The 22506-nt window shown below is 40.4% G+C and overlaps 1 protein-coding gene across 1 annotated transcript in view; it reads left to right on the top strand.

The window, feature by feature from the left end:
• The first annotated feature begins 1857 nt into the window (after positions 1-1857).
• The window catches only part of KIF13A (kinesin family member 13A), a 106032-nt gene continuing 85383 nt past the window's right edge, over positions 1858-22506 (top strand). The window contains exons 1-2 of the mRNA XM_068199817.1: positions 1858-2248; positions 2475-2565. Of these exons, the coding sequence (XP_068055918.1) occupies positions 2194-2248; positions 2475-2565 (146 nt within the window). The 5' untranslated portion in view covers positions 1858-2193. The remainder of the gene's footprint in view (positions 2249-2474; positions 2566-22506) is intronic.

Below are 22506 nucleotides of genomic sequence, written 5' to 3'. Positions count from 1 at the left end.
TAAATCAGAATTTCACAAGAAGTGAACAGTTACAGTCTGCATTAGAATAAACTAGGTTGCATCTGCCTTTTCAAAGAGTTTTGCATGGCTGGCTTTCTGTACCTCTAATGATGGAATATAATTCACAAACCTATACCAGACATTCATAAAAATTTCTTCACAAGACTCTTCCCACAGCCAAAATCATAGTCAATCTCATAAAGACTCCCTTTAGTTTCTCTTCAGCTAATGTAATTGTTTTTATGTAATCTTGCAATGATGTAGTTTTTCCATTAAGAGGTGGAAAATTGAGACGGGAGTATTTTCCCTTCCATCTGTTGGCTGTCTTCTCTTTCCCAGCAGTGTCCAAATTTCACAGAACAACTCCCTTTTTGCACAGCCATTTCAGACCTCATGCCTTGTCTTGAGCCAGTGCTTACTTTGATCTGGGTTCTTACAGTCTATAGCAGTAAATAGGATGTCTCATGTCAACATCACTCCTTCTCTTTACTCGTTGGGCCACATGCTTATGATGCATTTCATAATGAACTTTATTCCTTATGCCTGCTTCTAGAGGCAAGAAGTCCTGATACTTCTGCTGACATTCTCCAGATGCCCGGCTCTATTTGTTAACCTTTCTCTTTTGCTGTGCTAAGTGCGTGTCTCGTTTCCTTTCAGCATTCCTGTGAGTTGTGACCATTTGGGACAGCCAGGCCTCCTCCAGAAACAGTCCTCTCAGTGGCTTTGCAGGGCCCTTCTGGTTGGTGTGCTGGCAGCCGGGAAGGGGTTGATCTTCTAAGCTTCTCTCCATTGTTTCCACCTCTGTTTGAAAGGTCTGCTCTTTCTCGGTGCAGCTATCTATTCATCACTGGTTGTTTAGCCCATTCTCCCAACAGTGGTTTAGCCCCAGAGTAGACAGAATAATCCCATTTGGGTTTGAGCCTGTCTTCCGTAAAGAAAATGTTACAGACATCGCTGTTTTGCACTGGGATTCCTGCCAGTTAACTGCATTGATAACAAGGATTGATTCTTTGGAAGATATTTTACTGACGCTAAGGAAACACTTCTGGGGAGAAAAGGTTTTAACAAGACACTTTGAAAAGAGCCCTAGTGTATTTTTAACTAAAATTCTTTCTTGGCTTGCCCACTGGAAGCTCAGCCATCCTCAGAGCTCTTGGTTGCTGGATAGAACAGCATTGTTTGTAACGCTTTCCCCCAGTACTGAACTGGCCACTAGCCTGTCCTGCAGTGTTTGGGCTGGCACTTGTCAGTGGTGGCCCATCGCTGCCTGGAACAGCAGGACAGTGCGAGTGGCCCCGGCACTCCGCAGGTAGCCCATTTACAGCCAAGGAGGTGACGTGCAGGCTGGAGCCTGAGCAGGGCTCCTTGCTCCATCACCTCGAGGTGCTGCACCGCTTCCAGGCCTACATGCACGTTGCACCCAGGTCATCCTGGGTTGTGCATATTTTGCCAAAAAAACATCCCCTGACGCTGTAACATTTTTTTTCCGTGGCAGATTGTGGCTGTTCATTTCATTGTCTCAAGGAAATCTGCTGTACAGTCGGGCAAGCCGGTGTCTCTGCGGTGGCGGCGTACACCTGCACAAGGCAGGATGGTGGCTTGTCGGGCAAGGCCCGCGGGCGGATCCCGCTCCCGCAGCATCCCCGCTCCTGCCGGCGCCGCCTTCCCGCTCAACGCGCATCCCTCCGCGCGTGCTCCTCGGGAAGCAGCGGCCGAGGATGGGGCGGGGGGAGAGGGAGTCTCCCCACGCCCCCGCTCCGAAGGTGCTCGGGTGTTTCCGTCTCTGTCTAGCGCCATCGCCTTTCCCCGCCCTCTCGCCGCCTGCCTGGCCGCTCGCACTCCCGGCGCGGGGCGGGAGGAGGAGGAGGAGGCGGAAGATGGCGGTGGGGATTGGCAGGGAGGCGGCGGCGGCAGCGGTTCTACAAGCGAGCCCGTCGGCAGCCAGCGCCGGCGCGGCCCGCGGCTGAACAAGGAGGTGGCTGGGGCTGCGCCACCACCGCCCTCCCCGGCGCCGGACCCTCCTCCTCCTCTTCGCTCCTTCCCTCCCTGCTCCCTCCCTCTGTCGCCTTCCCCGCCTGCCCCGGCCCTCCGCCCTCGCGCCCGGCCCGGCATGGACGCTGGCGCTCCGCCGTGTCGCTGCCGCCGCCGGCGCTGAGCGGGGCCGCCCGCCCGCCACTCCCGGGAGCGGGGAAGATGTCGGACACCAAGGTGAAAGTTGCCGTCAGGGTCCGGCCCATGAACAAGAGAGGTAACCGGGGTCTGGGGGCATCTCGGGGTGCGGGCGGCACCGGAGCGCGGCGTGCCCCCGCGTTCTGCCCGGGCTGGCGGGAGGACGAGCCCCCTCGCCCGCCCCCCGCCGCCCCAGCCCCTCGCTCCCGGGGGAGCAGGCGGGGGCCGAGCTGCACCGGCGTGCCGGGAGAAGGGGGGTGCGCTCGCTCGCCCTGGCTACAGCCCCCCGCCGTGTCGCCTTGCAGAGCTGGACCTGAATACCAAGTGCATCGTGGAGATGGAAGGGAACCAGACTGTGCTTCACCCGCCGCCTTCCAACGCCAAGCAAGGAGAAAGGTAAAACCCCGAGTCGCCGTGGCCCCAGTGGGAGCCCAGTCCCGGCTCCTCGGCCTCGCCCTCGCAGACGCCTCGCTTGGCTTTGTCAGAGCAGTGGCGGGGTCCCTAGGGTGTCGCTTGGTGCTTTTCGGGTCTGCAGTGGGAAGGAGAAGGACGAGAGGCGAGCGCTGACCGGGGCTGCTGCGCTGGGCTTGCATCCATGGGAAGTAAGGGTAGGTTCTTTACCTGGCTTCCTGGGGGAGTCAGAGGTACCCAGTGTGGAGACAGAAGATCCCTGTTAGTCTTCCAGGTTTAGAAGTTGATTCTTGATTGACTACTCAGAAAAATAAACTGTTGAATAGGTAAGGGCTTAGACTGTGTGTGCTGTTTTCAGAAATTTCCCTTGCGTGTAGGCTGTTAACAACTTGGTGTAACCTGTGGAGGAACAAGAAGCAGAATCTGATTTTTATGCTACTGATGGATTTTTTTTTATATGTAACTTTCTTTACTAGGTTTTAACTTATTTGCATTTGAAAAGGCTGTAATTGCTAGATGCTTTATTAATTCGGTGTTGTTCTGTGAAGTACCCTATGAGAATATGCTAAAATAATTTTGAAATCTGGCATTTAGTTGTGATGCCCCAGTAAAGAATACCCTTGGAAAAAATCCAAAATACCAATGCACTAGACTGTAAAAATAGATCAGAACAGGAAAAGATTTCTTTCCTTTGAGGGAAAGTGGGGAAAGACAGGGAGGTGCAAGGGGAATAGTTATGTTGTTTGCTCGTGTTCAATTACCTTGTGTTTTTATGTGCTTGGTTACCTGTTGACTGTTCAAGTTGAATTGATCTTTTAAATGCATTTATTGCCAGATAGTGAGAAATCATTTGTATGGGTATGGAGATTTTCAGCCTAGCACCTTCCTACTACTTAAGCCTTTTTAAAAAACATTTTTGACTCAGTTTATAATAGTTATGAAGAAAATGTAGTGTGAGAATTTTTTTTTTTTTTTGCAAAGGCAGAGTGTCATGCTTTGGTAGCTTTCTAGCGGAAAAGGCTGAGACCTTTTGTATTCTTACACGTCCAAGGTGTGAAGGTGCTTCTCACATTAACCCAAGTACTAGAATATAGCAGTAATCACACCAGTTTATTTTAGATCTAACTTGCATTGTCTTCAGAACCATTGTTTTGGCTAAAGTGCTGGCCTGCATCTTGAAAGATCTGTGCTTGTTTCCTGCTTCTTTCACAGATCTTTGTGTGATCTTCTATAAGTTGTCCTGCCTCTCTGGGTCTTAGCAGCTCATCTGTGAAATGGAAATCTTGGGGGGTTTAAAAAACTATTTTCTTTTAGAATGTATGGGTTTTTTTTCAATAAATAGGAGTTTCTTGAAGTGTGTATATTGCTTCCATCACAACACGTGTAATAAGAATAACAAACTCCTCAAAGTGAGTGGAACTGACAAGTATGAAACATAAAATATAGAGTTGATAAAGCAAAAACAAAATTAAGATTTAAAAATCACTATTTCAATAGACTTGAGAGACTAAGAGCTAGGTAGTTTAATGAAGAGCTGGTAACGTGGGAATTTTGCTTGTTGTGCTCACTGGCCTGCAGGTACTCACTGAGACTGTGCAATGACTGTCTTTTGAGAGCTTGTGTGTCTTGTGTTTATCAGGCTTTAATATCTATAAAATATATGAATTCTTTTGGTGGAAACTGGCTTCTGTTTCTACATCAAGAGCCTTATGGGTGAACTGTGACACTTGTGTGCGACCTCACCATCGGCAGCTGTGCTGGCAAGGGATAGCTGTCCTGCTTGCAGCACAGTGTGAGGCTGGAATTTGGCTAGCTGCTAACTTGTGTGTTTGAAACAACTGCCAGATGTGTTATTGGAAAGAACAGTCAGAAATACCGATCAGAAGTAACTCTCATTAGTGCAAACCGATAGTTTGTGTGCCTGCTTAATGGCAGACATTGTGTGTAATCTGTCAAGATGCCTAATGGGCTTTCTAGCACCTTATGAACATCCTTGCCTTTCCTTCTGTGCTGAGCTGCTGGTTTATATTTTTTACTCAATATAAATAGTTTAATTTCTCATGATGAGAAATGGATTCTGTTCTTCTGTGTGTACCCACCATAGAATGTCTGTATAAACTGGCTCTAAATTGCTGAGTAGTTGCTGCTTGTACTTGGATTGATGCCGTTGGCAGGGTTAGAGATGTCAAACGGATTTTTGGTTTTCTTTGTGTAGCTTGTTTTTATATAGCTTAACTGGATTTTTCTTTCAGAGCAGCCATGTCATTGCAAAAATTATTTAATATGTTAGGGTGATTAATTGGTCTTTCTCTGTTCTATGTGTTATTTTAATATTTTGTTTAGTCTTACCTTTCCCTTTTTGCATTTTATCTTTTTATATGGAAATTTCCCTTTTCTAACTGAATGGAAGTACAAGTTTGTGCTGCATTTTGGAATAAGAATAAGTAGCCTTCTAAAGCAAATTTGGTTTCCAGGGCTGCTTTTTTTAATTCAGCTGAAGCCAAGAGACTATAGGGTGTAGGGAGTAGAATTCAGGACCATGCTCTTTATTTGCTTTGTTCTCTCAGTTATAATTTAAAAGATACTGACAGAATTTTCTAAAGTAAAATTAGGTAACTCTTTAATAACTATAAAATTATAAAATTTGCTCTTGGAAGAACATCCAAGGTTAGGAAAATAAGATTTTACTAGCTTTGTCTATGCTGTATGGAGTTTTTGAATTAAATCTGAATTCAATTGTATTATTTTGTCTTTCGGCATTATAAAGGATAGTTCTGAAAGATTTTAGATGGGCAAGTAATGTTAGTTTTACAGGTGATGTAAAAGGCTTAAAATCCCAGACAGTGCTGTCATTTGTCCAACTTTCATTTTTGTATTAGAGGTAAAGTTGTGACCATAAATTAGAACAGGATTCTGACTGCGTCTTCTAACTGCTAGACCACACAGCACTCACACCATAACAAACACAGCTACAAAATAGTCATTGTTATTGAATGCAAGTGTTCTGTCTTTTTATAAGCAGCAGGCCTGCTGTTGCCCACAGGCGCATGACTTCCAGTGTTCTAAACTAATGAAGGAGGAAAACCAGAACATAGTAAAACTGAACAGTCTGAGTCTGAAAGGAAAATCTTTATCAACTGAAATAATAGGAGACAGAGTTCAAAAAGGAATGGTTTTCATTAACTGCTATCAGGTATAATCTCTGGTGCTGGCAAAGTTTTTGGAAGTTCGTTGTTGGACTTCATACCTTTAACCCATGTTTTGCTTTTACTGGTAGCAGTAGTTAGTTACCTTTATATGTGCTGAAGTGTGCTTGTGTGTTCTTTTAGTTACCTCTCATGTCTCTCAGGCATTTCCTTCCCAAACCAATATAGATTTCCATTTCTTCCCAAGAAGAAGGTTTCTGGGAACTCTCTGATTTTTCTCTTGTCTTTACCTAGCAGCCTGATTTTCCTTTCTCAAAGTACTTTCTTCACAGAAAAAAAAAACTATTCTAACTTATAGTCTTTTAGAAATGGGTATTATGTTTCAAAGCCAATCAAATACATCCTGCTGTCCTGCTATAAATGTTTGTATTTAGTTGTTGGCAACAAGGTGCCATATTAAAATGTAACTATGAGATAATTAGAGAATAGAGTCACAGACAATCCTGCAAAATGATTGAGTAATTTTTTTACAATGGAGATTTCACATCTCTGTATCTACTAAAGATCTGACTTTACATTATGGATGTTATTTTTCAGTAGGACAAATGAGGTCTTGCTGGGTTGGTTCCTACTCTATTTCTGATTGTTAAAATATGCTTTCCTTCTTTCCTTCCTTTCCTTTCAGCTACACTTTCTAACACATAGGAGCTGAAAATATTTATTTTAGCTCTCTGATAGCCGTTCTTCATTACATGATTTTTCCTTTAGTAAGCAAAATATTTGTCTTGACAGAAATAAACAAGGAACCATGGAGGCAGTAGAACTGAAATACTACTTCATCTGTAGTTTTAATTGAAACACAAATTCGTTTATTGGGCAATTCATTCCATTAGAGCACAGTAGCCTCATGCAAACTTTGCCTTAATAAAAATCTCAGGGCAGAAAATAAGGTGTCCTCATATTGTAGACCTGAACTCAAAATCACACTTTTTTCTGAAAGTATCTTTCTTGCCTGTCTTAACTCTTAAAGCCCCCCATGCTATGACTTGTTTGTTCTGCTGTCTTCCATCCACATTTTGATAAGACAAGTAGCACCAAAGCCAAATTCTACTTGAGAAACCCCTCTTCCTATAGTGCTAAATGACTGAAGATTCCAGAATACATGGAGGCTTTCTTGTTTTTTTCATAGGTTTAAGCTCTTTAATAAAATAAATTGCTGGGAGCAGATGTGTGTGTGTGTGTGTCTATCTAGTTTTTGTAGGTCATAATACTTTCAAAGATTAATATCTGAAGCACAGGTTTCATCCCTAGGCAGCTTGTTCTAAAACTCTTAGTTCCAGAAAACAGCTGTTGCACCTTCTGCTTTGGAGAAAACAACATTTTGGATGATCTTTAGTATACAGTCCTTCCCTTGGTGGATGTGGTACTTCATGCTTTTTGATAGGTTTCTTTGAGTAGCATCAGAGATTAGTGAAGAGCACTGTTGCAGGCCTTCATGATAATGGTAACTTTTTCAAACTGAAACTTCTGGAATCTGAGATAGGACAGCTGCTAATTAGTTCCATATCTGAAGAAATGACTGACCAGATCACGTCTTTGATGTGTGAACTTCAAATTATCACCTGTCGGAGGTGGATCATAAAATAGAAGGCAGCAACTTTTATCTTTGCAGGAAACTGTAAAAATAATCTGACTTTGACCTGTGTAACTTTCCTGTTAGACATCAGTGTTCAGGATGTGAACTGTTAGCTTTGAACCTTGGCAGAGGAGATGGATTTGTATTATATGTGGTTGGAAAATGTCATTTTGGGAGCTACTTTTGCATTGCTTTGATCCATTCATGCCTCAGATGCAACACTAGATGCAGTTCCTTGAAGCTGCTTTTCTAAAATTCCATGTAATTTGGAACACAATGAGACACAAACTTGTAGTCCAAAATACTGTGTGATACGCCTCTTGGTTCTTCATGAGGTGACCTGAACTGTGAATAAATGCAGTATCCATTATTTTACCATGTCACCATTATTTTTGTAAAATCCAGACTGCTGATAGGACCTTGTGATTTGTTCTTTAAGTGTGATTCCTAGAGGAAACTACTGTTGGAAGCTGTTGGGATCATGGGTAAGCAGTCTGTAGTACTTAGCTGGCAAAAGTTCAGAATAAAAATAGATAAAGCATTTGAGTAGAAGGAAAACTGTTCTTGGAATGACCATGTTTAGGCAGTCGTTGCTTTGTAGCCATTCTGTGCTTTTGGACTACTGAGTGTTATGTTCAAGTATTTCTGAGTAGAACACAATTGAATGAGGTGCAGCTTCAAACCTGTCCAGTTTTTCTCTTTTGCTATGTTGGAAGTATCTAAGTTGTGGGAATGGAAAATAGGTGTAAAAATATCAATAGGCCTATAGACATGCTTAGCTTCTGTGTTTAGAAGGTACAGCTATGCATGCATATGTTTATTTCTGCAGCCAGGAGTGTTTCTGACTCTGGATTACTAGTCAATACACCTTGAATATGTTGTCTATTGAAATGAAATGTGAATTTAAAAAAAAAATGCTGCTCTCTTAAAACTAAGGGGGATTTTGTTCTTTTTGAGGGATGTCAGGACTAAAGGAAAAGTTTTATTCTCGCCTCCTTACCCCCTTAGTGTAAATAGAGACAGTTGTCTTGTTTTGAAAACAAGATTCTCTGCTCTGTTGTGCATCTAGTAGGTTTATTAAATGTGCATGTATTTATTTATTTATTTATGTATTTATGTATTTATTATCATGTGCATAGAACTCCAGACTTCTAATTCACTGTACTTTAATAGTTAAAAAACTTGGAGTTAAATGATGCTTGTAAACATATTGTAACCCAGATGTGGGTTAGAGTCAAGATACTTTAGGAAGTGCTTAAGAAGTGCTGGTGCTGCAGAACCTGAGCTCAGGGAGCAGCAGTGCACACCAGCTGCCCTTCCATGCAGGTCTGTGTGCTGAGCAGAGCTTGGGGTGTGAATCTTGGCACAAAGTGTCAGGGACAAAGCAAATCCCTTCTCAGCCTGATCAGGCCTGCGGGGCAGCATGTGCAGGCAGGCAGCTGCTGTTCAGGCATTCAACACGATGGTACTTCTAGTAGTAAGATTGGAGCTAAACCTTTACACTGACAAATGCACTTGTTGCTGTTGTGTTTGAGACTTCACCAGATTTGAACTCTTGCATTCCTCTGGTGCAGACTGAGTATGGTGGCTGCCTCTGACTGTGGAGCCAGTGTTTCTTGCACGGACAGACTGTCTTTAATGGTGAGAAAGTACTGCAGTGCCTTTGCTTATTTGGCCTGCCTGGGCATGGTTTTAATCTATTAATGGAAACAATTACTGCCTGCTCTAGCAAGATGCCAACTGCTTGTGCAGATGCTCTTGCTTAACTGAGTAATTCCTCTGGTTGTTTGATATTTTGGGAGAATTTCTGTTACTGATGGCAGGCTGAAGAAGGCTCTTTAAGGAAGTGTAAAGTGTTGGCTGGAGACCGTGAGTGCAGGCCACAATAAAAAGGTCCTTGCTGTGCAATGATGTGCACCACAGGACTCAACTCTTGAACTAACTTGTGACCCAAAGCACCAAGTTAACTAAAACAGTTGTGTCCTTGCCTGGGAGTAATTTTGCTCTGTGTGTTACAAGAGGCAGTACAAGGGCCATAAGTTTGTCTAGCCAGTACCTGACTTTGTATGTTGATATGAAATTAGTCATTAGAATTTGAGGTTTGAGGGAGCTTGGGGTGGTTGTGTCTGCCTTTGTGGTTCTTCTGTGTGAAGCTTGAGATGGGTGTTTGCTGGGGGGTGATAGAGGAGCTCAGTAAGTTATCTTAGAAAGGAAGGTCAACCAGAAAAATGCATTGCTGACGGGAGTTGAAAATCAATGACTTCAGCTCAAGATATCCATGTTGATGAAGAGCAGGAATTACACAGGCTGTTTTCAATGCCAGAGGAGAGTGTCCCTGCATGTAATGTCTCATTTTGGGTGAAAAGTGAGTAAGTGGCTTTCTTATAATGTTGTGCTTGGTTGGTGTTATCATCTGTAATTCTGGCCTTTTTTTTGATAGTTGCCTTTTAATATAAAATTAATAGTTTAAAAACCCAACCCTCAGCCATCAAAACATCTGTAAATTCATGACCACATCCTGAACTAGTATATTTTGTACTTACCAGCCACACCCTTAATTTGGCATTTTATTACATCCCAAATAGAGACATCTTCACATACATGCTTACCAAATACTCCTACATCATCTTTGGATAATGTGAAGCTAGTGGCTTGTAAGGTGGAACTTTTCCAACAGGAGGTAATTCAAGTGTTTTGTCTAATTTCACTTGGATCACTATAGGGCAATCTGTGTACTCACAGCCCCTCATGAAGTCCCTGGCAGCTTATCATCCTATGGTGACCTTTTGTTATTTGTTATAACTCAGGACAGAAGTTTACCCCACAACTACTATTTGACAAGTATATTTTGGTGCTTGTTAATGGTACAGGGCTTATTTTGAGGTGCATAAGTCAGCACAGCAGCAGAAAGGTGTGCCTGAAACATTTCTGGGTACTTGTGTTAGTGCATGGTATGCAGCGTGGTTAATGATGATGCTGCAGATGGGTGCTGAGAGGCTCAATGTGCACTAGCAGCAGGTTCTGTACTCAGCTGCTTCTTGAAAACTACTCTCCACCAAGCCTGTGCTGCTGCCTCTTCATGTTCAGTAACAACATAGACAACAGGCTAGTAGTGACTGGAGATTCATGGTGTCACTGCATCTTCATTTTGCAGTGTCTATGTATATGACAAGAATTTTAAGCATTTCATAAACATGAATCAAAGCAGCTGCTATGGCTGGAGTGACATGCTTATCTCTGCATGTACTTAGGGAGATACTGCTCCATATGTTTCAAAAAGTGCCAGGGTGCATTGTGAGCTGTAAACTTTCTATAAAGTAACTTGATGCTTTGTTTTAAAAACGCATTGCTGAAAATGTCAACATTTGAATATTTTTTCTGAAATTTCTTTGTGTAAAAGAGTATTTTAGGCTTACAAACACAGTGAAAAAAATACACATCATATTTTATTTACTGAGCTTACATTTCATTAGTTTATTCCACAGTTCTTTTTAAACACAAATGTCAACTCAATTAAATAGTGTACAAAAGCCTCTAGTCAAGATTAAATTTTCTTCTAGTGTAATGCTTCAAAATTCTGAATCTGTCTCTTGAGCTACTGCAATAATTTTTCTAGTGTTAAATACTAGTATGTGGAGCAGTCTGTTTTGCTTAATAATTCTTACATGATGACAAGGAACAGCAGATCTTAGATAAGAAACTATAGGATTTGATACTTCTTCTCATGTAGTTTCCACTTTCTGTCTGACTTCATTACTAAAATCATGTCCCATGTAGCTGAGGTGGCCTTTCATAAACTTGATTCTTTCAGAGTTGAAGCAAAAAGGATCATGTGAAGTGGAAGGGGCAGTTTATCTGCTAAACAAACTGACTTGTATGGTTACTGGCATTGGCTGCAATGTAATTTTAAAAACTTCAGAGTTCTTATTCTTGTTGAATATTTACTTTAAATTCAGTTTTACTTTGTGATTCAAAAGCCCAGGCTTATTTTTCAGTTGACAAGTTTTTGCAAAAGATAAATCAACAGAGCATTCCAGTGGAGGCACAGAGCTGGTGAAAGTTCTCTACTGGCGAAGCTGCCTTATGGCCCTGAATGAGTGGTGTTCTGTTCTGCTTTGGAAAGTTTCTTTGTCAGCATCTGTCAATGTGAGTTTTTAAATATGCAGTGTGATGCGAGTCTGCAGTGCTCCAGACTTGTTTTGGCTCAGTAGTGCCACCTCCCTGAATGATACAGATCCTAAAGATTTTGATGAGTTTTGGTATTTTTTCCTTCCTGTCATACTGTGTTGTCATTCTTTATTTTGAGATACTTCTCAATTTCTTTTAGACTTCAAATACATTTTCAGATAATTTTATGTAGCAAAATCAGACTGAAATAGAAACTGGCCATTTGGTAAAACAGAGAAATGTTAATTTATTCATCATATGTAGCTGAAGATGTTACTATATTATTGTGTATGCTCTGAATGCTCAGCAACAAGTAGTTGAGTTTGAATATGTTTTCTTAAGAGACCTGTACAGTTATGTAAGGGAGTAAGAGCAAAATGTATTTCCACATCTCCTGTACTTTGCTGTTTTACATTGATATAAACATATGGTTCTGAAAGTTTGTTTTAAGTGTGTAATGGACCATCATCCCAGCACTCATGTTTTGCTGTTTTGGAGCTTCTTTCTGGGTCCGCAGCACATATGCTGTTCTGAAACAAACTCTCTAGAAGGCAAGCTAGTACTTTCCATAGTGCCCATTACATTTAAAAAGAAGGATTTTTTGAGTAGTTCCTATTCTTCTAGTGTAAAACTAATCCTTGAACCTGCATTTTTGATAGGAGTACCCTTGAGAAATGCTGCTTCAGTGTCTGCAGAGAAACTGACACATAAGGTAACCCAAGAGATGGCTTGTTAATGGATTTGCTGCTGATGCGGAAGAATATATAGGGAAAGGATACTTGGGAACCAGGACAATGAAAGGCAAAAGAGAGCTGCAGAAATGTTTGCCCAACAACAGGGTGAAACTCCTGAAAATACTTGTTGGAGAAAATCAAACCAACCAACATCCTCTCCTGCCTTCACCCCCTGCCCCTCGCAAAAAAAAAAAAAAAGCTTCTTTTCATCCTCCTGAAAACCTGGCATTCTCTGGGGTGGTACTAGTCTTCATGGGTGTTCTGGTTGAGATCCAAGTTGAAAACAAAAAGGAAAATCAGTTATTGTAAACAGACCATTGAACACTGGGTAGCTTGCTATGTAGCTTCCTTGTCAAGAGCTTCCAAGTCCTTAGAATGTTTATTGTTATGCTTATAACATTGTAGCTAAGTCCATGGCATGTTTCAGTGCATGGCTGTAATCCATATTTTAACACTGAATTTTTACTGTTTAGCACATTAAATGTCATGAATGAGAACCTTTTTGAATTGACAATGAAATAATCTAACGGGAGACAACTTGTGTGTCCATCAAAAGGATGAGTGTGTTTGAAGATGGAGCATTTAAGTGTTCTCCTCAGGTCCCTTTCAATGGAACTTGCATATTTTAATAAATTAGCATTGCAGTACCATCATTAGATTCCTCTTTACTGTCAGAATTGCTGGGTACTGAAGGAGGGAGATGTCTGACTTCTGCATGGTGAAAGGTAGAAGTTAGCTCTTGACAGTTCTATTTTCAAGTTCTCAGCAAAGTGTGGTGGATGAGTACTGAACCTGGATAGACATCAGTCTAATCTCTCCTTCCTTGTTTGCTCCTTAGGGCAGGCTGCATCCTCTCAAGTAGTTTTTGAAGTTTCAGTTTTGCAGATGTGAATGTGACAGTGGCACTCTTTTTGTCAGAAATGCTAATGCTGTCCTTGCTGCCATCTACAGTCACAGATAATTTTTGTGTATGCTCTGAGGAATGTGGTGTACCTCTCTTTGGAATTTCAGGATGTCCTCTTGCAACTTTGGGCTAGTTGAAACCCAGAAATGCAGGTTGGCAGTGTTGAGCGGGCTGAATGCCCTTAGTGTTTTGCAACCTGTGTATTTTCTAAGTTATGGTTCTTCTGGTGTGTGGTCTGATCCGTACCATTGGTTGCTATTTCAGAATTTCTTACCTGAACGAGGAAGAAATCCATAGCTCATGTGCAAGATAGATCAAACAGACTTTGAAAACACTCTTGTACTCACATGACCAAGGTGTGAAACGAGTTTTATTAAAACCTTAGTCAAATTGATCTTAATCTGTCATCCTTTGTCTAGGAGGTTGTAGGATGACTTCTGAAGGATCTCATGGTTCAAATGTTTTTCTCAAGGTATTGGCATCTTCATCATGGTTCGAAAAAGAGAGGCAGATGAGCTTGCCTTTGCTCAGATGGAAGAGGGAAAGGAAATGCTGGGTTTTTGTGGACTCTGAAATAGGATATTATAAAATGGAATTGCAGAACTGAATTTTGAGTGAGGAATTTTTCATTAGCAGTGTGTACCAAGGAAAGAAAACAGAAATACTGACAACAAGCAGTTGTTGTGTCGGAAATGAAAAAAATAAAGCTAGCTAATTTCATTAATTTCAAGAAAGATTTGGAAGTGATAAGAGTCTGACAACCTGTTGACTAGTAGCTGTAACGAGCAATGTCAGAGTTCAGTGAGCTCAAAGTGTTTGATTTGACTAGTAAACTGGCATGTTTTTTCCCAAGTAATGGTGGAAATATTTCGTATTTGAAATACTTCTGTAATTATCATTCTGCTTTGCTTCCAAAACAGAAGAAAAGTTATAAATTCCCTGCAGAGCGTTTTCTCCTAATAGAAGGGGCAAAGGCTGCTTTGTGTTGGTCTTCTGTGGCATTTTTTGTTGGTTGGGGTTATTTTTGTAGTATTTTTCTCTTAAAGTACTATTAATCGAAAAGTATTTGAAATGGGATACCTGCCTTAGCTGCTGCTTCTCTTGTAGCATGCTCTTTCAGTTTCATGTCTCAGTTTGCAGGTGTAGTGGATGAAAATAAATTAAGCTGGTGTGGAATTACTGATCAAACAACATGTCTTAGCCATTTTTGTGAGTAGAATGGCTATTTAGGCAAAAAAGGAAACAGCTGACTCGTTATTACACTGAAAATTGAGAGCTGAGGGTTGCTCTGACTTAAAATATTAATGATGATGGTCAAAGTGGGAAAACTACACTGAAGAATCAGTGTGATAATCTTTTAAATTAATTTTGAACTTAATGCTGCATTGAAACATGAGGGTATTTTTGCAGTGTTGTTCCTCACCTACTTTGCTCCTTCACATTCTTATCCTAGTGTTACTAACCCAGAACTGCTGACCTCATTAATGCTGCTCCCTAATTCATGTAATGCTTATCTGAGTTCAGACCTTTCATATGACTTTTCAGGGTGTTTCAGATTGATCTGCTTGCTCAGAGTCTTTCTTGTTCCTTAATATATAGCTTCTCATTCTCTTCTAAGGATTTTTGTCAACTTTTTGAGAGACCACATGTAATTCTGCTTTATTTCTTCTTGCTTGTTTTGTGTAACTCTATTCACTATGCAGGCAGATCCCTGGGCAGATCATTTAGGCCGTGGGTTATTTATGGCAGAGATAATTAGCTGATTTGCAGCTCCTGAAACAGAAGAATTGCGGCTCAGTGTCGTGGAAGTTGAGCTGATAAGTTTTGTGTGGCCTCAGCTCCTCCCGTGCAGAGTCAGATCAGGAGACTCAGTGCTGGACTCCCACAGTCTGGGTGTCTGTCAAAGCCCAATTAGCCTGTGCTGCCCATTCTGTACCTGGTGTTTGTGACAGTGTTGGAGTCAAGAGCAATGCCAGGGACAGGAAAAGGCAAAAGGGTGTGGGCCTCCACTAATGCTCTCCTGGTTCAGATGCGGTGCAGTATGAGCACATTCAGGTAGCGAGGCAAAGCTGATGGGGAGTCTCCTAAAACTCATGTGTGAGGACTGGCTGTGTAGAGATATCTAATGGACACCATGGTGTTGTTTTGGCGTTTGGGAATACCTCAACATGCAATACCACAACATGCCTCTGAGTGTACATTCTTATTATCTGGGATTTTCTGTTTCCAGAGTGTTTCAGCCTACTCCCATTTTGAGTGGTAGAGCTGGTTGCAATTGCAACACAGCTACTAAATGGAACTATAAAGCTGTGTCTTAAGTAGTATTTAAAGTGTTTTATTGAATACTAGAAACAAAGTAGTTGAAATACTTTGCCAAAAAGTGCCAAATCAATCAGAGATTGATTTAAATACACCTGTTGACCTAACTGATTGAGCTGAATGTTAAGTTTAAAGCACAGTTATTTACAGTACCTGGAGAAAAACAATAATTAGGAAGGAATACATTTTTCACGGTTCTCTCTTTCTATGAAGGAGACTTTCCATTGTGTAACTGCAGTACAGCATCACTGGGGAACACTTCATATCCCAGTGCAGAATCCCAGAATTCCCTTCTTAACCGCCTCTGAGTGGATGCCAGCACAGGCCACAGACTCTCTTGCAGTCTCTGGGTCAGCATGCGGGGAGCTGGGCCCAGTAGCCAGGCCTGACTTATCACCCTGGAGGCTCTTTAAACATACTCAGCTAAATCAAGTACCGTAATTTCTGCGCAAGCAGATCCATAGATAAAGTTTATGCTTTTTTCTGTTCTCCTCAAGTTTAACTTCCTTCTTTTTGTACCCTTTGTTCTCCTGACCTTTTACCTGCATTCTCCCATGCCCTTTAAAGATACCATGTAAAGTGTCATCTCCAGAAATGATGGTGCTTCAGAATAGAGCTTGAATGCTGTTAGCAACTCCCAGCAGCACTTTGCTGCTTACTCTAAATTGGAAGCTTTGATTACATTTAATCATCTGTAGTTATTATGGTAGTGTGTGTGTCACTCGTGTCTCAGCTCTTTTGTCTGCTTTCTGTGTCTCACTCCTCTGAGTAACTTCCCTTACAGTAAGTACTCACTGACAGGGATTGGGGCTTTTAAAATCCTATTATTAACTGATTTGTATTTATATTTTTGTATGCTAATTAATAAATATCTTTCTCCTGCTCTGAAACATATCAGGGCTGACAGCTTGATTTGATTTTAAGATGTCTAATGTAGAGTTTGGTTGTTTTTTGGTTTTTTTCTGCTGCAGTAAGACAAATCTTATTATGGAATAACTTTTTTCATAATGTAGCTGTGCTTAGTATGCTGCTGCTGAATGAAAAGGCCTCTGCATTTCTGCAGGATGGTACAGACTCTCCCATTCTCAAACTCTCCCTCTCTTAACCTGGAGTGTTTCTTGGCGCACTGTATCCATGCTGAAGCTGGGCCCTTTTTAGTACCTAATCAGGTGCTTTCCACTGCATGAAAGGGTCCATGCACCTTCTCTATTTTTAGGCATTGATTTATCTCTTTGCCACTTCGTTGCTTTGTTTTATGCCCTGAGTTAAAAAAAAAAATCCAACACCTGGCTGGCTTCAGTGTTTGGGTATTTTATCTGCACAAAAAATCTGCATAATGGCTAAAATTCTCACAGGTAATGGCAGTGGGAAGATACTTCAAAAAACTTCTACCTTTTACTATAATAATAAAATAGTGTTCCACTCTTTGTAAACAAATATTCATAAAAAGATAAACCTATCTCTGCAGTCTGAGATCATAGCTAAAAACCATTTTGATGGGGTATTGTTAGCTGCAAGCCAATGAGGGAAAAAAGATTCCAGTAGGAGTTAAAGAAGAATGAACAAGTTTTTAAGAAAGAAGGATTATCATATCTTTAAAATATTTGAGCTGTATATAGGCTTTGAGTAAAATTCCACTGAGAATACTGCATGTTGTTTGAACATGCGTTTTTAAATGTCAAAGTATGTGTAGAGAGAAACAAATTGTGTAAGGAAAAAAGTATTTTCTAACAGCAGCACGCTGTGCAGGCTGCCAGTCATAGTTTCTGTGATGTCTGCTATCAGTGAATGTGAGAGTTGCACAGCGTAGGAAGTCAGTTTGGGAAGGTGATTATGATGACTGGCAGTCTTTGAGTAAACTCAGTCAGGAACTAGGTGGCAAACTATGATAGGGCCTGAAAAGATGCAAAATCAAATTTTTGTTAGTTATTATAGCCCTGTGGAATTTTAGAGGCTAGATTCTTTACTTTAGATTTCTTTATTCTCAGTTCATTGTGTCTGTGCTGCCTGTCACTCTATCTCTTGGAGCTTAACGCCAGTTGCTGTGGTAGAAAAGAGTAGATGTATCCATCTTTCTTTTAGTGGCTTTGAATATGAGAATAGTAATTTTGCCAAAGCGAGCATGCTACTGCAAATTCACTGGACAAGTTCTGGAGAGAGAGAAGCTGTTGATCCCAGCTAGACATTTTTCAGAGCAAAACCTGCTAGGACATGTTTCAAGCACATTGCAGTGTTTATGTGCAGAGCAACGCGTGGAATAAATTGATGATCAGAGGTTTGGTGAAGCGTGTGACAGGAGTTACAGGAGTAGTTGCGCTGGGCATGCTTGTGTGAAATGTTGGGTTTTTGGGGAATGGGACAGGCTTCAATTCAGAATTAAGATAAATTTTTAATGTTTCTCCTAAATTTACATTTGAACTGGGTTTTGTTTTGTTTGTTTGTTTTGTAACAAAGGCTGCAAAAGCTTAAATACTTCTTTTCAGAGTCTTGAAGTTTGAAAGTCAAAAATCAAAAGAAGAATCCAGATCTTTTAGTGAACAAATGTAGTAGTAAGTTGTAGATCCCTGTAGGTTGTATACCAGTTGTGATTTTAAAATGCTGTAAAAACAGTGCATTACTGGTTTTAGTTTGGGCTTGATTTTTTTCTTTTTATGTGATATTTGATATAGTGTTTTTAAAGTAGACATCAAATAGCTCCTATTTTCCATCCCTTTGTCAGAATTGCCTTTTCTGAGCACTTAATTCTCTGGGACCTCAAAAACAGGTGAGGATTAATCACTTCTGAGCATGTTCTTGCTGTCAGAAGGATATTTTTCATCATGTTCCCAATTTTCTGGAACAAAATGTTCCAGCTGTCTTCATTCAGTAAAGATACCATCAATTACAAGTAATTAACAGGTCAAATCAGATTATGATCTGTGGATTTTCTTTTTGAGAGGTAAGATGATTAAAATGTCTGTTTTAATCTAATAATTCTGCATATGGCAGATCCAACTTGAAGTAGTTTCTGAAGAAGAGAAATGTATTGTGGATGTTTTTTCATATTTAACATTAAGAGTTTAAAAGGTCAAGATATGAATGAGTGCTGAAATTGAACAAATTGATGAGAGGCTAGATTACTTTGGCTTAGTAGTTAAATCTCTCCCATGCACCTTCTTCTGGCTTTTTGAAATGAAGTGCTGCATAACTTACTGCTGAAAGTTCCAGCGCTTTTTTCACAGAAAATTGAGTGAAACTGTAGAACATTAACTTGGACTGTATGAACAGCTGACCTTGAACTGAAGAGTGTGATCAGGTAGTGTCTTGCACATCAGATAGGGAGACATCAGAAGTTACTACCCTTCATCTGTTTAATACTATGCCCTGAGAGTGTCAGTGTCAATGAGGCTCTTTGTATTTCAATTATTTTTTAGCTGTAATACTTTGGTTTTAAGTAAGAGTATTAAGAAATAGGTATTTTACTATTGCTAATGGTAGATGGGTAATTTCATACAAGGAACAGAAGGTTTCATAAAGTACTTAAGACTAATAGCTGAAAGCTCAAGTCCAGTGGAGGGTTTGGGGTAGGGGAGGGGAGGACAGAAGAGCATTTCCTTAGTTATTGGAAGAAACTGTTAAAGGAAAGAAGGAATATATCTCCTGACTTGAGGAAACAAGATAGGTCTTTCCTTTTGCCTTTGATCATCTTGTGCTTCTCTTTTTTCTGAATTGTATGGTGGGTGAGACAAGTCAGTCTCCTTTCTGAAGTGTGGAGTGCTTTGACTTTGACTGCTTGGACAAAGCTGGGTTGGTGGTCACCATCTTCCGAGTTTCTGGTATTGCAGAAAATTCTTTGGTCTTCAAGGCCTGCACTAAAAACTATACCTGCAACAATTTTTTTCTTTAATACTGTGTCTCAGGTTGCTGGTGGTGTGGAATGTTGGTCCATAATGAGAATTATAGTAAGAAAATTTTTAAAATGTGAACAGTTTCTTCTGAGTCTCAGCATGGCATTTCCCAGGTTTGAGAGAAAGTATGTGATAACACATTTTGCTACCCATCAAATATAAGGTGGTAATTAACTTCTTTTCATTGCCCATGTCTGTCAGCTGGGAACACCACCTTTTAAAAATAGCTTTTCCATTGGTATTTGTTTGGCCTGTGTCTTTGGGCTCAGCAGTTCAATGAAAGATAAGAACTGGGGATGACTTCTAAGTGTGAAAAACTGGAGTCACCTGAAGGCAGAAGGTTGACCACTGAGATGAGTACAGCTTTGGAAAGAAGCTGTAGGAGGACATAAGATAAAAGGGCATTGTGTATTATGAGCTGTATCAGGGGGCTTCTTCCATAACATGTAGATGAGAAAGAAAAGTTTTGGGGGAGCATGATAGAAACAAAAGCTGGTAACAGTTCACAAGAGAATTTCTACTGCATTTGTACATTTAATAAGCTAAATTAAACCATTCAAGTTGTGTTTCCTTGGTGTTCATGCTTATTGACGCCTACAGTAACATTGCTGTGACTTCAGAGAGAAGGGAGAATGGAAAGTCTGCTACAATTGTTGTTAAATTTCATCCCTACTATCTCCCAGATTGTAGTACCAAAATTCTGCAATTTGCAAGCAGGGGAGCATAAAATTCTCCAGTGTGTATTTAAGATGACAGATTGCTTGAGCAATCCAGTAGTTTGTCTCATCTGTTTAAATTATAAACTGACATGTAAAGTCTGAATAATTTTGCAATTAAGTGATGGTTGAGTGGTAAAAAATTGTTTCCTTAACACTTACTTCAGAGATGCTCATTCTTCGACTGCCTCTAATAGCATTGTAGAGGTCTCTGATTTTAGAAATTTATTTTGGTTTGTATACAGGAAACAACATATTGCCTTGATGTAGTAGCTTTTCTTTTTTTAAAGTAATTTTGGCTCAGTTGATAGGCATATTAAAAAAAAAATCTCCAGCATGTAATTGTGAGGCTTTTTGTGATTGTTATTAAAAACAGGGGCCAAGTAAATAGTCATGGAGTTTTTTTTTCATGGTGAAAAGGTTCATGGAGATGCTTAGTCGTCTCTCTGATGTAAGCAGAAACTTTGCTATGCAAGACTGCTGTTAATGAGCTTGACTTTTATTATTGCCAGCTGAACAAGCAGCTCAAAGCAGCTAACAGAATTTTATATTAGTCCTATACCAGCTGGAGTCAGCACAGATGGCAGTAATAGTTTCCAGCACAGTGCAAAGATAAATGGCTGCTCTGTTGTGCTATGGTGGAGTGTTAAATAGAGATCCCAAGTAATGCATTTACTGGTACTTATTAAGACATATAGAGTATCTGTAAGACCAAGTCCTGAATGTGAAATTTCTCTGAACATTATTATGAGCTGCTGTGATGTGAAGAAAAACACCTTTTTAATAAAGAATAAATTTACTTCAAGAAGGAAGTGATGTATTTGTAGAGAGATGAGGTTTATGGATCAGATAGTGAATATGTGCAGTTACAGTAAATTAGAAAAATCAGTCTTTAATTTGGAGGACAGAAATGCTGGGAAATATTTTCTTTTTTCTCAGCTTGTGGCAAAGGTGCAGAACAGAGGCAAGGTTTCACACGGGCTGCAGAAGGTTGCAAATAGAATGGTCAGTGTTTAGCCTAGGAAGAAAAATCCTGTGATACAAATTGAAGCTTAGATGAGGTGATTTAGTTGGAATTGGGTCAGAAGGCACTGATGCTGTTGGAAAGGGAAAATTGCTGTAAATCCCTTATCACAATTTTCTGAGATTATGGAAGTAATTTACAGTGATGAAGAATAGATGACTTTTAAGAGCTCTTCAGGAATTAGTTTGAAAAAATAAAGTACACAAAAGTAACTTGTCTGTTTTGACTTTCTGTGAATGGAAAAACTTTTGAAACTCGTTCTCTGAAGAAACACATCTGCTTGTGTGTTGTTTGGGGTTTTTTTTAAACTTTTTCCTGACTTAGCTATTCTCTAGGATATGGCATGGAGGAGAACAACCATTAAATATTTGCTTTGACTGTGGAGCTCTTCGCAGGATGTGGGTAAAGCAAACAACTGAGCAAACCTGGAGGGCAGAGGACTTTTTTTGTTGTTCCCTGCCGGGGTCACCAAGCCTCCCCTCATTGTAGGCAGCAGGCAGAATCTCCAGCATCTCACACAATCCTACAGGTAAAATGAAGCGAGCATGTCTTTGGAACAGCTTTGGATTACAGTTCACATAAGTTGGTTAATGGGTCATATGCTGGAAGAATATTTCTAAGGTTGAGGTATTTGAGAATTCTTAGCACTTGTTCCACTGTTAATCTAGTGTTGCTGTTGGCAGTGAAAAAAGAGTGAAGGTAGGCTGAGTGTAGGTGTGCCTGCTGCTGTTGAGCACCAGAGACAATCAAATGTTGCTATGCTGTGCCTCCCTTCTGGAGAAGAGCTACTGTCAAGGAATAACATTTTAACTTTGGTTTTATGTTAGTGTGCCAGACTGCCAAGTTTTGATACCAAATTAAGATGTAGAAGAACAATAATCTTTCATTCAGGAAAATCTGGGGTATATTTTACTGCAGTGTACAACTCAGGTTTGACCATGAAAATACAATTGACAATCACAGATGGCTGAAGTATAGTCAGTGTAGGGAGTATATTTTCTTCTTTTTATGTGATTTTTTTTCTTTTTTCTTCGTGTGTGAGGTGTGTTTTTGAAAGAGTTGCTATTAGTGACGAGTTGTTCTTAAGAAAAACTTTTTTGAGACAATTCTTAAAATCAGCCAAGATAATAGTAGATTTTGCAAATCTAAAATCTCACTAAGCTTAAGTAGCTGAGTTTATTGGTAACAACCACTTCACCCAGATTTTCCTGTGTTGTTGTCCCTGCTATTGGCTCCCCCAATAAAAACATACGTTTCCAAAATCTCTCTGGGAGTTGTTTGCTTATGTGTCCCTCTGAAAGCTTAACTAGGGCATAGTTACTCATAATGCAGTAACAATAGGTTTACATTAGTTCTACTAAACTGCTCTCTAGGATTAGTATTGCATGGATTT

Source organism: Anomalospiza imberbis, chromosome 1 (assembly GCF_031753505.1).
Source record: "Anomalospiza imberbis isolate Cuckoo-Finch-1a 21T00152 chromosome 1, ASM3175350v1, whole genome shotgun sequence".
Lineage (NCBI taxonomy): Eukaryota > Metazoa > Chordata > Aves > Passeriformes > Viduidae > Anomalospiza > Anomalospiza imberbis.
Note: the sequence above shows the minus strand (reverse complement) of the source record. Positions and strands in the feature narration are given on the sequence as shown.